Source organism: Megascapheus bottae, chromosome 26 (assembly GCF_031878675.1).
Source record: "Megascapheus bottae isolate mThoBot1 chromosome 26, mThoBot2.hap1, whole genome shotgun sequence".
Taxonomy (NCBI): Eukaryota; Metazoa; Chordata; class Mammalia; order Rodentia; family Geomyidae; genus Megascapheus; species Megascapheus bottae.
The window spans coordinates 2,461,407-2,473,430 of record NC_143534.1 but is presented as its reverse complement, the minus strand read 5'-3'; the positions used below and the strand labels follow the sequence as shown (position 1 = coordinate 2,473,430).

Genomic DNA, 12,024 nt, shown 5'->3' with positions numbered 1-12,024 from the left:
CCAGTGTGGGCTGCCCTAGAGCCTCCAAGTTGAAGCCTAAGTAAACTCAGAAGCAGTGAATAATAACCACCACTTGCTAACTGGCCTTGCCAAGCCACCAAGGTCATGACAAGATAGTGTGGCATAGGACATGACACATCAGACACCCAGCCCGCCAAAGTGTCCTGTCTGAAGAAGAATGCAGCAACTAGGCACACATGGGAGCCTCGTCAGGTTAAATGTCTGGTCTCCATTTGCAAACAGCATTCTGCGTGCTCCCTGTCCCCACTCCAATTCCTGTTTTGTCTCTGAGATCTTATGATCAGCTTTCTGAGGTGGAACATTAGCCACTTGCTGTGGGCCTGGCTGAGAGGTCGTGATGGATAAAGCCAGTCCCGTGCCCCGAGGGGCATGCTGGGATCGCCTCAGTTAAAGGATGCTTGTGGAGACCGACAAACACTGCAGGTAAACTTTCAACTCGAAACACGGCCTTGATACTCATTATGATAAGACTATTACCCCCTGGTTCTACAGAGAGTCCCTCATCAAGTGAAAACTATCCTCAAAGGCACCATTCATCTGTTTGGGGGACAATTAAGAGTCACTGTTCTTATGCTCACTGTCATCTGATAAATCAAAGGGGCTCCTAATGAAAAGGATACCAACTCAAAGGGGCAGGTGTCAGAGAAAGCTCACTTCAGTACCTTATTCAATTTCAGACTTCACACATCATTTACAATAAAAAGCTGCTGCAATAGAAAGAGTCCATACTTGGAGGTATCAACAGGCTGAGGGTTAAAGTTCCCTTCAGAATCCATGGACGACTGTTTTTCCATCAGATTCACATAGTTTGATTCCATGTAGTCGGGAGGCAATGCTCCTGCAACTGCACTCAGGCAAGGCAGTGCCAGTTTGAAAAGTTCTTGTTCATATTTCTGGGAAGAAAAAGAGACAGCCCCCCGGCCCCCCAAAACCCAAAGTCATGCCACGACCTTGTAACAAAGGTCAGCAGGAGAAATGGTGATGAGCTTGCTATCCTCCCTGCCTGCAGGTAGAACACACATCTCCAGACCTGAGGTCCTAGCACGCACAAGGGGAAGTCACTACAAGGTTTACTGGAGGTGCAAAAATCCTAGCTTCTCTAAAGTGTATTCTCCTATGTTTAAAATGAACTCAAATAGTCGACATTTTTATAGGATCTTTAACACAACCTGGAATGCCAGCTACTCAGGAGGCAGAGGCAGGAGGACAGAGGAAAGTTCCAGACTTATGTGAATAAACCACAAAGGGCTGGAGTTGGGGCCCGAGTGATAGAGGATTTACCTAAAAAACATAAGGCCTGGGGTTTAAATCCCACCTCCACTCTTCTATACAGAGATGATTTCAGTCAATTATCTCCCACATAATTATAGATTATCATAATGACTATGCAGGAAAAATACAAAGAATATAACATTCCAGAAAATGAGAAATGTTAATTATATGGCATTATAACATCATGAAAAACACAATTCCTAAACTGAAATACTAGTATTCCAGCTATTCTAGTAGGCTAGTATGCTAGCTGTAGACCTGGAGCTGGTGTGAAGTTTTCTGGGAAGAGGTAATTTGTGTATCATTGACACACTGAGTTGACCTTGTAGGTTTTTAAAACTCCATTAATTGAGAGACAACATTATGATCAGATGTTGCTACCACCACGGTCAGGAGAGTCCAGCACAGACCCTGCTCTCCGCAGTGCCTTCAGTAGTCTGAGGAAAAGGAAAATGGACGCTACCTGAAATCTTGATCACTGCAGACACTATTCTACTCCGGGCCTGCTGCGAGTGAGCAAGTGCATCCATCTATGCACATGCACGAAACGTCCCATTACCTTTTGAGACAAGGCGTCAAAGATGCCCCAGAACAGCTTCCGGGACAAATGCAGCTCTTCCTCCGAGGCGGCGCCGAAGCTGCCCCAGCCTCCTGGCAGGCAGTAGTACTTCCAGCATCTCTCGTAGTGGTTTGTCAACAGCTGTGCGAGAGAGCGGTGGCAAAAATGACAATGAGCCAAGGCATCCCCTCCCTGCCGCCTCCCATCTTCCCTCAGAAGCCGTGCGGAGGCTCCCTGATACGGGCAGCGAAAACTGCACAGACCCAGGGGGGTTTCTTCTGGAAAACACAGTTGCTTACATAGGCCATGTCTCCCCAAATTACAGTACCACTTGCCCTACAAGCACCACACGTTCAGCTTCACTAACGACTCGTTCTGCACCTTCTTCACGAGGTTGTCGGGCTACCTGTTCCACAGCAAGGGCCATCACTGACAGGGCCACTCAGAGGAAAGCCACTCCCTCCATCCACTTGTACAATGTAAACACTATCCTTTGTCCTTTCAAGTGGCTAATCATATTTTAGGCCAAGCCTATACTCTGTTTTTTGTCTAAGAATGTGTTTTTGAAAAAATAGTTTATTTTTTGCTTACGTGGCAGCAAGGAATCAAACCCAGGGCCTCACACCTGCTAGGCAAGCACTCTGCCACTAAGCCACATTCCCAGCCTAAACGTGGCTTCTGTGTGGCCCAGGCCCCTTTCTTTCCACAGCAGTCGATGACTTTATTTCAGATTGACAGTCCCATGCCTACCAACTTACTTGACACTTCAATAATAGGAAGAAGCTTTCCAGTATCAAACAGCATGCACGCTACACCTAAGGGATATCTATGTGAAAATAATAAACAGAATCAGAAGAAAGATTGGTCAGAAAACTGCCAACCATTCTTCTACACACCTTCAGAGGCATCTTTGCATGTTCATTTAATAATGGGACATCAAACACTAGTCTTCTAAGCAAATGCTGCATCATAGATGGTCTCAATTGGCTGTTAGAACAAAAAAAAACCAATAAGGATGAAATATGTCTAAAATCAGCAGATAACCATTAGGCTTTATAATAAGCCAATGACCTGCACTTTCACCTCTCTTCAGATCGTAACCATCAGGTGTTTCTAATCAAAGCTCCATCTAGAGTTAGACAACCATATCAAGTCATTTCAGTGAACACAGAACCGTAAGATTATTTTTTTTAAAAAAAGTTTCCCATCCTCCAGTGATGTCATCACCGGGCTTAACTTCTAAGCACAAACCCTCATCAGCATGTTCTGGTATGGCTGGTGTACCCAAAGCTACTGCCCTGCCGTGTGTAAGTAAGCAAGCAAGTATGGTATGGACAGCCTGTAATACCCGATAAAGAGAAAGAAAGGACTCTGGAATTGGCTTAAATGTTTCCTGATACCCTTCCTTCAATATTCATGTTTGCAAGGAGTACCATATGGCACCATCTAGGTTTGTGCCCACATGTTCTCAGATCCTCATCCACGAGCAAAGGCCCGAAGAGCAGGGTATGAACTGACCGGTACCACCTGGCGCGCGAGGAAAGGACACTGCATGGCTTACACACGAGGGACAGGAAGCTAAGGCTCCATGAAGGTGGCTGTGCCCGGAAACACCAGGAGTTCCAGCTCGGGGAGACTGCCAGCCACTGAGAGGCTGCAGGGAGCCAGGGGCTGCACTCACCCGCAGATGGAGAGCAGGCAGACCTCTATGGCGTCGCGCTGGGCTTTGGTGAGCGAGCAGCCCTTGGACAGTCTATACACCGTGTGAAGAAGTGAGTCGATGAGGGAGGCGTGGTGCTCCGTGCCCGCGAAAAGGGGAGCACACCTCGTTAGCAAAGGGAGGACGGCTGTGCAAAGGTATCTATTGAGGGCCAAGGCCATGTCTGTAGCGCTCAGAGCGGCCTGCAAAGCAACCAGAAGCAACACAGACGCGTTTGTGTTCGGCAGGAGACAGCCTGGGAAGGGCGTGTGCCTTTCAGGTCGGGTTCGGATGACCTTTGTCTCTAAAATCAGGCGGCTAGCAACTGTTTGTAAGTGCAGTGAAACACATGACTCCACCAAAAAGCCCAAGTGGCCCAGATGCTACCATCAACAACTAGCCTTGTGGCATCAACATGGAATCCCCGCGAGAGGAAGACACTCGGGGTTTCCAGGCTGGGAGATCTGCAGAGCTGCTGAAAGCTCGTGGAGGGGCCTACCCCCCGCCCCGGGTTCTCCAGAGCTGTCCCAATCGATGTCGTCACAGCCCTCCTGACACAGCCCTGCGTCTTCATCTCTCATTGTCCCGTTGACTCCGGTCTATCGCCCACTCCCGCTTACACGGGTCACGTGTTTGTGGTCCGTGAGTGAGGGAATGAAGTGGGACGGGAAGGCCACTCAGGGCCCGAACCGTACCGTGTCTAGAGAGGCGGCGGCCCGGAGATCTGGCAGAAAGCCAACCTCAAGGAGGTGGAGAAGGAAGTCTTGTACCTCAATCCCATAGACCCTGTCAAGGAACAAAACCATGGCTGCCTTGTGATCTGGGCAAAACCCCGCGGACATGTCAGGTTCCACCACATTCCCATCTAAAAGAGAGAAGGGGACATGCTGATGTCAATGTGCTGGCCGGGCCATCTGTGGACTGCTTACACACGGCTTCTTTCCAGCTGCCTCGGATCCAAGTAAAGCTCTCAAAGACATGGCTTCCTCTGCTACTACCCTCAAGCAAGGGGACATGTTTTTCTGAGGAAATACGGCAGTGTCATTTGAATCCACGGTCACCGAAATGCTGCGTGGGCATCTCTTCCCTAGCTGCACGCTTGACAATGACATAGCATCAGGCATCATCCTGAGAAGGGAACAGGGAGGCTTCGCATAGGCCTCGGAGGACACGGGGTACACACTCTCAGGTCACAAGCATTAGTGATGGTCATTCAGGCCCCCTCTCCGGTGACGATGCTGGCATCTTTCTACTGCCGTGACTTAGAATAACGGCCTCTTCAACATATCTGAATTATATCATCTTTTGCATCAGGCACAATGTTAAGGACTCCATATAGATCAGTGAATCCTTGCATCAACTCTCCATGGGCTCCCAGTTTGGGGGACCACTGGGAAGTGGTGGGATAATGTGTCGTCTAAAATACCGAGGTGCTAATTGCTCAGGCCTGTCATCTTAGGTGCTCAGATGGCTGAGATCTGAGGATCTCAGTTCAAAGCCAACCTACGCAGGAAAAATCTATGAGACTCTTATTTCAAAAAAAAAAAAAGTAGTAAAAAAGAAATCTTGAGCGACACCCCTGCATCCAGTGGTAGAGCATCAGCCTTGAATGGAAAAGTCAAATGCTATCCATAATGTCAACGGGCTTTGAGTTCAAGCCCCAGTAACAGCACACACACCACAATACTGAAGGCCTTACTTGCTTTCTATTTCAACCATGTAATTATACCAGACCTGTGCTAATAACACACAGGAAGAGTCTTTCTCTAAATTATATCACAGGATTTTAGATATCAAGACAATCTGAGGAAACAAGGACCACATGGCCACGCACGTCCTGAAGGAAGCAAGTGGCTGCTTTGTTTTCATGTGTATCCACTCAGCGATCATGAAAATCAACAAATGACGCCATAAAGGAAATGACGGGGCCATCCTCAGAATTAAAGAGACGAATGACTGAGTGAAAACGACAGAACTAGGGCTTTCTGTCCTTATAAATGGAACAGAGGCTCTTCTCTGAGGTGTCGTCAGGTGGCACGCTGTGCACGTTACTCATGGTCTGTGGTGTTAGACACGTGACTGAACACTGTCACATCCAAGACCGTGCCGTGTGACGTGTGATCACAGTGCTGTGGTATGCAGCACATGATCACAATCACATTTCCACAAAGCAAGTAGGAGGGCCTGGCTATGATGCTCACGTAGCAGAGAACCTGGGAAGACTGACCTGGAAAGAAGCCAAGTCAATGGCGAAGCTGAACTTAAAACAACTAAAACTGGGTTTAAAAACCCAACAAAGGCTGACGTAACCCTTGGTTTACAACTGCATGCTGCAATTTTCTAATAAAATCAATACGCAATGCCACTGGCTTCCCCTGACAAGGAATCGCATTACAGGATACTTAAGTTTTTAAGGGTCTACTGTTTGAACACACACCTGTGCCTAGAGGGAAACGTGAGCCACTCAATCAGTGATCCTAACCTGAGCTTTACTTCTCCAGTCCTCATGCATGTGAGCATTCAGTCCACGGAACCCAGCCAGGTCCTCCTCGGGGTTGAATGCCCACTGATTTGTACAAAGAAGCCAGGGAAGTGCCTCCTTTCACTCACAGAGCTTCTCAGGACACAGAGTGGGCCAGGTTGCTGACCTCACGGCTGTCTGGAGCACCCAGGCTCTTCATTCACCCCAACTCACAGCCTTGAGCACTGAGAAAATTGGAGATAAGCTTGCCCTTCACATCTCCTAACCATCCCCTTCTGTTAGTATTCTGGGCCTCTAATTCTTGAAGAAATACCATCAACTACAAGAACAGAACTTTCCATAAGACCTAAAGGAGAAGATCTTCCTATACTACACAGAGTGTGTCACAACTAACATCACTGCCACTTAGCAGTGCTTCCAGGCCCAACTGGCTTATCGTGGACATGGTGAAGAAGATGCGTTGCTGGATTACATGTTTCAAGTGAATGTAGAGTGAGAGCCACAGGAAATCGGAACACAGATCTATGCCTGTATGTGCCATGTGAGAAAGCAGTAAAGAAAAAAAGTTGCAGCCATTGACTGGTGATCAATAGATTGCTTATTTTAAAAATTAACTTGTGTTGGGGCTGAGAGGTTGAACTAGTGGAAGAGTGCTTGCCTAGTACGCACAAAGAGCCAGATTCAATTCCTCAGTACCATGTACATAGAAAAAAGCCAGAAATGGTATTGTGGCTCATGTGGTAGGGTTCTAGCCTTGAGAAAACTCAAGGACAGTGCTCAGGCCCTGAGCTCAAGCCCAGGACTGGCAAACATAAATAAATAAATAAACAAACAAAAGTTAATTTGTATTGTGATTATGGTGGCTTACAAAAAAATAACAAGTCCTTAAGTCTGAGTGTAAATCATATACTGCATATTGATGGAGGAAGATACATCAGAGCACAACTAAGAAGAAGAAATAAAGTGAGTTGAGAATTCATGAAGTTTGGCAGACATCTGTGGGACAGGAGGGGACATGGAGATTGGGAAGATACCCGGGGACATGCTCAGTCTACATTATGATGTCCACAGAATTGAGTCTTTCCCAGTTTCCTTGACCATAAGCCAGTGGCACTATTCATGTGTGTGTGTGTGTGTGTGTGTGTGTGTGTGTGTGTGTGTGTGTGTGTGTGTGTGTGTGTCTTTTGGTCCTGGTACGGAGCACATGAACTTAGGGCCAGGGCACTCTTCCCCAGCTTTCCGCTCAAAGCTGGCATTCTACCATTGTATCCGTAACTCTACTTCTGGCATTTTGCTGGTTACATGGAGGTAAGAGTCTCACTGGGATTTCTGCTCAGGGTGGCTTTGAACCACAGTCTTCAGACCTCAGCTTCCCAAAGTAGCTAGGATCACAGCTGTGAGTCACCCGTGCACAGCTTCCTGGTACTATTCCTAAGTCTGACCTGACAGTGTCGGTTTTGGGGTGTTCAATTAGAGGAACAAAAGATCTCTTCCGTATGTAAGGAAGGGTGAGTCAGAAAAGTGCAAAGAAGTCAGGTGGACATGACCTAGAGATACAGGAGAGGAACTGTCCCAGGTAGGGCAGGCTACGAGCAGATGGGTGACCCATGGAGACGTGGCAATGGTTCAACCTTGAGCTGTTTACAGCTCACATTTCCTACACAATGAAGTGTAATGAAGAGATTATAGTGTGCACTTTCTATATAAATATTTTTCCATTCTAAAGTGAGAAGTTTAGGCAGCATTTGACTGATACATAATAAATATCCAATGAAGCACTGAAACCTAAACAACACAGAGACTGAAAAAAGGCAAAAGCAAAGCATATTTGTAAACCGATGCATCTTTTAGTTGTCTGATAATTCATTTAACCTTTTAAACACGTTCTTAGTCTTGAGAAGTGTTTTGTTTTAGTGCACAGAGAATATCTTAAATTCCAAAGTCAATAGTTAATATGAAAAGTGTTACAAGAAATGGGCACTGAAAACTATGACATGGTCTGACGTACAGGAGTGTGTTCTAGAAAGACAGATATGGAGATCCCAGGACAGGAACAGAGATACAAGATAACAGAGACAGAGGCTGTTACACTTGAGTAAAGGAATGAAAAATCCCATCACAATGACAGTTGTTTGAAAACAAAGAGGATAGAAAACATGTAATACCGCAATAAAACACTTCATGGTGGTTTTTTTTTTTAGTTACTTAGAGGAAGCTAAATGGTATCACCAAGCTGTGGGGATCAGAGAGAGGAGATTTCCAGGTGTTAGAACGAGGTGACTCCAGAGTCCTACTGAAAACACAGGAGACAGAGCCGGCCTTACCTTTGGCGATTGTCGGCATCTGAAAAGCGATGCTAATCACACCCACCAAGTCTCCCAGGGGAATGAGAGATCTCAAAATAGACCTGATTCTGATGGCCTCTCCCTTCCCAGCATGAATCAACTACACGGGAAGAAACGGTGAAGATTAGAATACATTTGTGGCATCAGTATTACAAACTTGCCTAGAAAACCCTGAATCTGAGGGAATCCGTGTCTAAAACAACTTTCTGTATGGTATAAACACAAAGTCACATCACTTTCTCAGACTCGGCTCAGGTGTGGAAACAGACAATCACTTGCCCACAGTTTTCTTGACTTCGATGCACAACCAATTATAGGCCACAGTCTTCTGACAGCTAACTAGTTTTTACACTGTCTTTGAGACCATTTAAACTGAGAGTATGGTAAGCCTGGGAATGATTATACTCTCCCCTCTGTATGCTGAGAACAAGAGCAAGATCACAAAAGAACAACTGTTATCTTCAGTAACTAAACGTACACTGGTATTTATGATTTAGCCTGCTTCTAGTGATAAGAAATTACTTCATGTTGAACCCATCGCCACTGAGGATGGGCAGACAATGGAGAGGAAGGTGAATGTGAATCCCCACAGTTCCCTTAGCCTGCCCCTGACTGACCAATGAGACTGGGCCAAGGTACAAATAAAAGACGGCAGTGAGCCCAAAATTCTACCAGTCTCCCACAGCCAGTGCAGGTACAAAAAAAAGCATAAAATATTTTCTCTACGATCCCCTCCAGGGCACAAATCTCCCATAATCTTGTTATGCTTACTGGAAATTGCAGTAATAACAAGAACATATTTTCACACACACGTACACACACACACACACACACAATACTACTAGGTTTTCAGACATTCTAACATCTATTTTATGTGCTCTCTGCACACAGCAGCACAAGCCAACTAAAACCTTTGGATAAGAAAGATAAATTTTAATCTGCCTATGAAAGATAGGCAAAACTCAAACCACACCATACCAAACCATACCGGAGGTAGAAGAAGGGATATTTGTCTGAGTTGTTCACCCATATAAAAGTTCCTTTGCAGATCTTAACCCTCTAGCCTCACAACTGGTCAATGTGCTTCAGACTCTACATCCTTTACTCATCATGAGTCATGGAAATGGCTTTATACCAGCTGGCTAGTATTTCTTAAACACATTCAATGGAATTTAACAGAATCACTGAGAATAGATCAGAGAAAAAAAAAAAACACCAGCATGTGGTACAGATTAGAAGTAGTATTCCAAAACTTCTTTCATTCCAATGTGGTCACCAAATTCCAGAAAGAAAAAAAAACAATCTCTTTAAAATGCCACAGGATCTCAGTTTTCCCTACTCCCCTCCACGCCCACGGTGTCCCCTAAATCAGTGAAGGACAAGGTACACAGCGCTAATCAAATCCTGTACAATCCCTGTCGGGCACACCTGTCGTCTGTAAGAGTGGAGGTCATGCAGAGAAGAGAGACCCTCGTCTCACGACTATGCAGGAAGGCTCCGTGAGTTTCAGGGCTAGATGCGTAATGAAGTATTCTCTTAATGACGCACACTTAAATCTTAACACCGACTTTTAGGACTCACAAGCCCTTGCCGACTAAACAAACACGTGTTCAGCAACTAGGCCAAAGCTCCTCTTGGTAACAGAGCAGAGCTAACCGGGCCTCCCTGGCCGCTCTGCGGGCCTCAGGGCACTCACATGCATCTCAGGGGCACAGCGCCCCAGCAGGTCGATCAAGGCCGCATAGAAGGTCAGGATGGCGTTCCCCATGTGAATGGTGTCATCTTCTTCCTCGTCTGGATCTCTTTTTGCGTGGAATTTTTTTTCCCCAAAAGAAACAGAAAGCAAATGTGGGTCAGCTGCATTTCAGGCGGAGTAGGCGCCTCTCAGGAGAAAAGGACAGCTACGGCCGCCATTCCCTTCCCCCAGTACCCTGGGCATGTGTGCGAGTACAGGTTGACATTGTTTTGGAGAAATATAGTAATAAGTTAATAGCCAGAGCTGAGATTCTCTTATCAAGAACTGAGAAGTAGGACTTGTAGTATTTATCATTCTCTCAAAGAGGAAAAGAGAGGAACTGCTAAGTTGATGGGTTCTGCTCATTTCTAAGGACAGGGCACTAACAAAAGCATATTGCACGAGCAAACTATTTTAAAGTGCATTCAAGACTGCTTTTATCAGCAGCACACATGTAGAGAAAACAGGAAACGGTCTCTTGCACATTACCACGGAAGGCCTCAGCACTGGGACTTTTCCAGACTGAGAAACACGTTCATTTAACCACCTACCTTGACCATCTGACTTACCCCACCCAGCCTCCCTCAAGCCTCTCTCCCTACATCCTGAAGAAGATAAAGTATTATCCCAAGGATGGATGGCCTTCAAGACTCCCGTCCTTTTTCCTTGGTGACCTGGTGGACAGGGCCTCAGCTAGACTCATAGAATGCAAAGTGCCACAAAGACCTTGGTGACACCTCTATCCTAGATGTTCAAGGCCAGGCCTGAGCTCGCACCTGCTGGTGTGGCCTCAGCCTGGGAGCTCAGAGCACTCTGGGTGTCTCCAACTTTGAGAAAAACAAAGGGTGCCCTGATTCCTGTCAGGCCAGCTGATAACAGGGTGCAAATGGAGACTGTATGTATATGTACACACATATGAATATATTTTAGTATATGTATATATACATACATGTACATTTACATATATTAGTATATTCACATGTATGTATGTATATATATATGATATGTAACCCCCACCCCTGTTTCACACCCCCATTTTGCCTAGCTCCCAGGACACATCCACAAGCTGCACCTCCTCCTTCAGCCTAGAACTTTCTCGACTAAATCCACCCCACTCCCTCCAGCTCAGTGTCTGTTTGTCCACCCACCCACCCTCCCAGGTCTAAGACTGGACTCTCCTGCCAAGGAGCATCAGGACCTTCAGTGTCCGCAAGGAAGGGACCGACAGTCAGATGTGCTTGTGAAGGGTGGAGGAGGAGACGCAGACAGGACCCCAGCAGGGACCTACAGTGCTCTGCTGGACCCGCTGGCAGGGGAGGGGCCGTCCCGGGAGGGGTCCTCCGCTATCTTTATGGCCTCTTCCATGGCAGCAAGGAGTCCATCCCCGCCTTCTCCTCTCAGAGCAGGGCCAAAGCACTCAGGTCTTCTGATCAGCAATCTCACCACGACATTAGCGTTCTCTTCCACGCTCTCCCCTACAGTCAAAAGGGGTACACAAGCAAATCCGGTCACGCGGGGGTTCTGCACACAGCCATTGTAATAATCACCTTAGTCCATGAAGCAGGTAACACTCAAGTAAAGCAACCCATTAGTAAAGCAACAATTCAACCCAAACTTTATTAGTTTTGTTCTAGCCCAGTGTATTTCTTTCCTCTGCTTCCTATCTTCAAAGTAAAGAAAAATATTGTTCTCATGAACTTAGGAAGGGAAAAGATATCATAATCCTAATCGTTATGATCTAGTTATTAAAAAAAAGATACCTGTGAAGGTTGAGGTACCTAGGGATTTTAAGTTAAATAATGGAAGGGCTACCCGTATAGATATTGTATAATAATTAGGACTGTAAAACAAGTCCTGACTATGAAAGATGCAGTGCTTCCACTCATGTTTGGTTTCTTTGTGAGGAATGCT

At 46.2% G+C, this 12,024-nt stretch overlaps 1 protein-coding gene across 1 annotated transcript in view; it reads right to left on the bottom strand.

Moving 5' to 3' along the window:
• The window catches only part of Ryr2 (ryanodine receptor 2), a 232,881-nt gene that overhangs the window by 97,566 nt on the left and 123,291 nt on the right, over nt 1-12,024 (bottom strand). Inside the window, exons 45-52 of the mRNA XM_090318697.1 lie at nt 11,402-11,588; nt 10,075-10,180; nt 8,358-8,478; nt 4,247-4,416; nt 3,534-3,754; nt 2,749-2,839; nt 1,853-1,993; nt 751-914 (exon numbers count right to left, since the gene is read on the bottom strand). Of these exons, the coding sequence (XP_090174823.1) occupies nt 751-914; nt 1,853-1,993; nt 2,749-2,839; nt 3,534-3,754; nt 4,247-4,416; nt 8,358-8,478; nt 10,075-10,180; nt 11,402-11,588 (1,201 nt within the window). The remainder of the gene's footprint in view (nt 1-750; nt 915-1,852; nt 1,994-2,748; nt 2,840-3,533; nt 3,755-4,246; nt 4,417-8,357; nt 8,479-10,074; nt 10,181-11,401; nt 11,589-12,024) is intronic.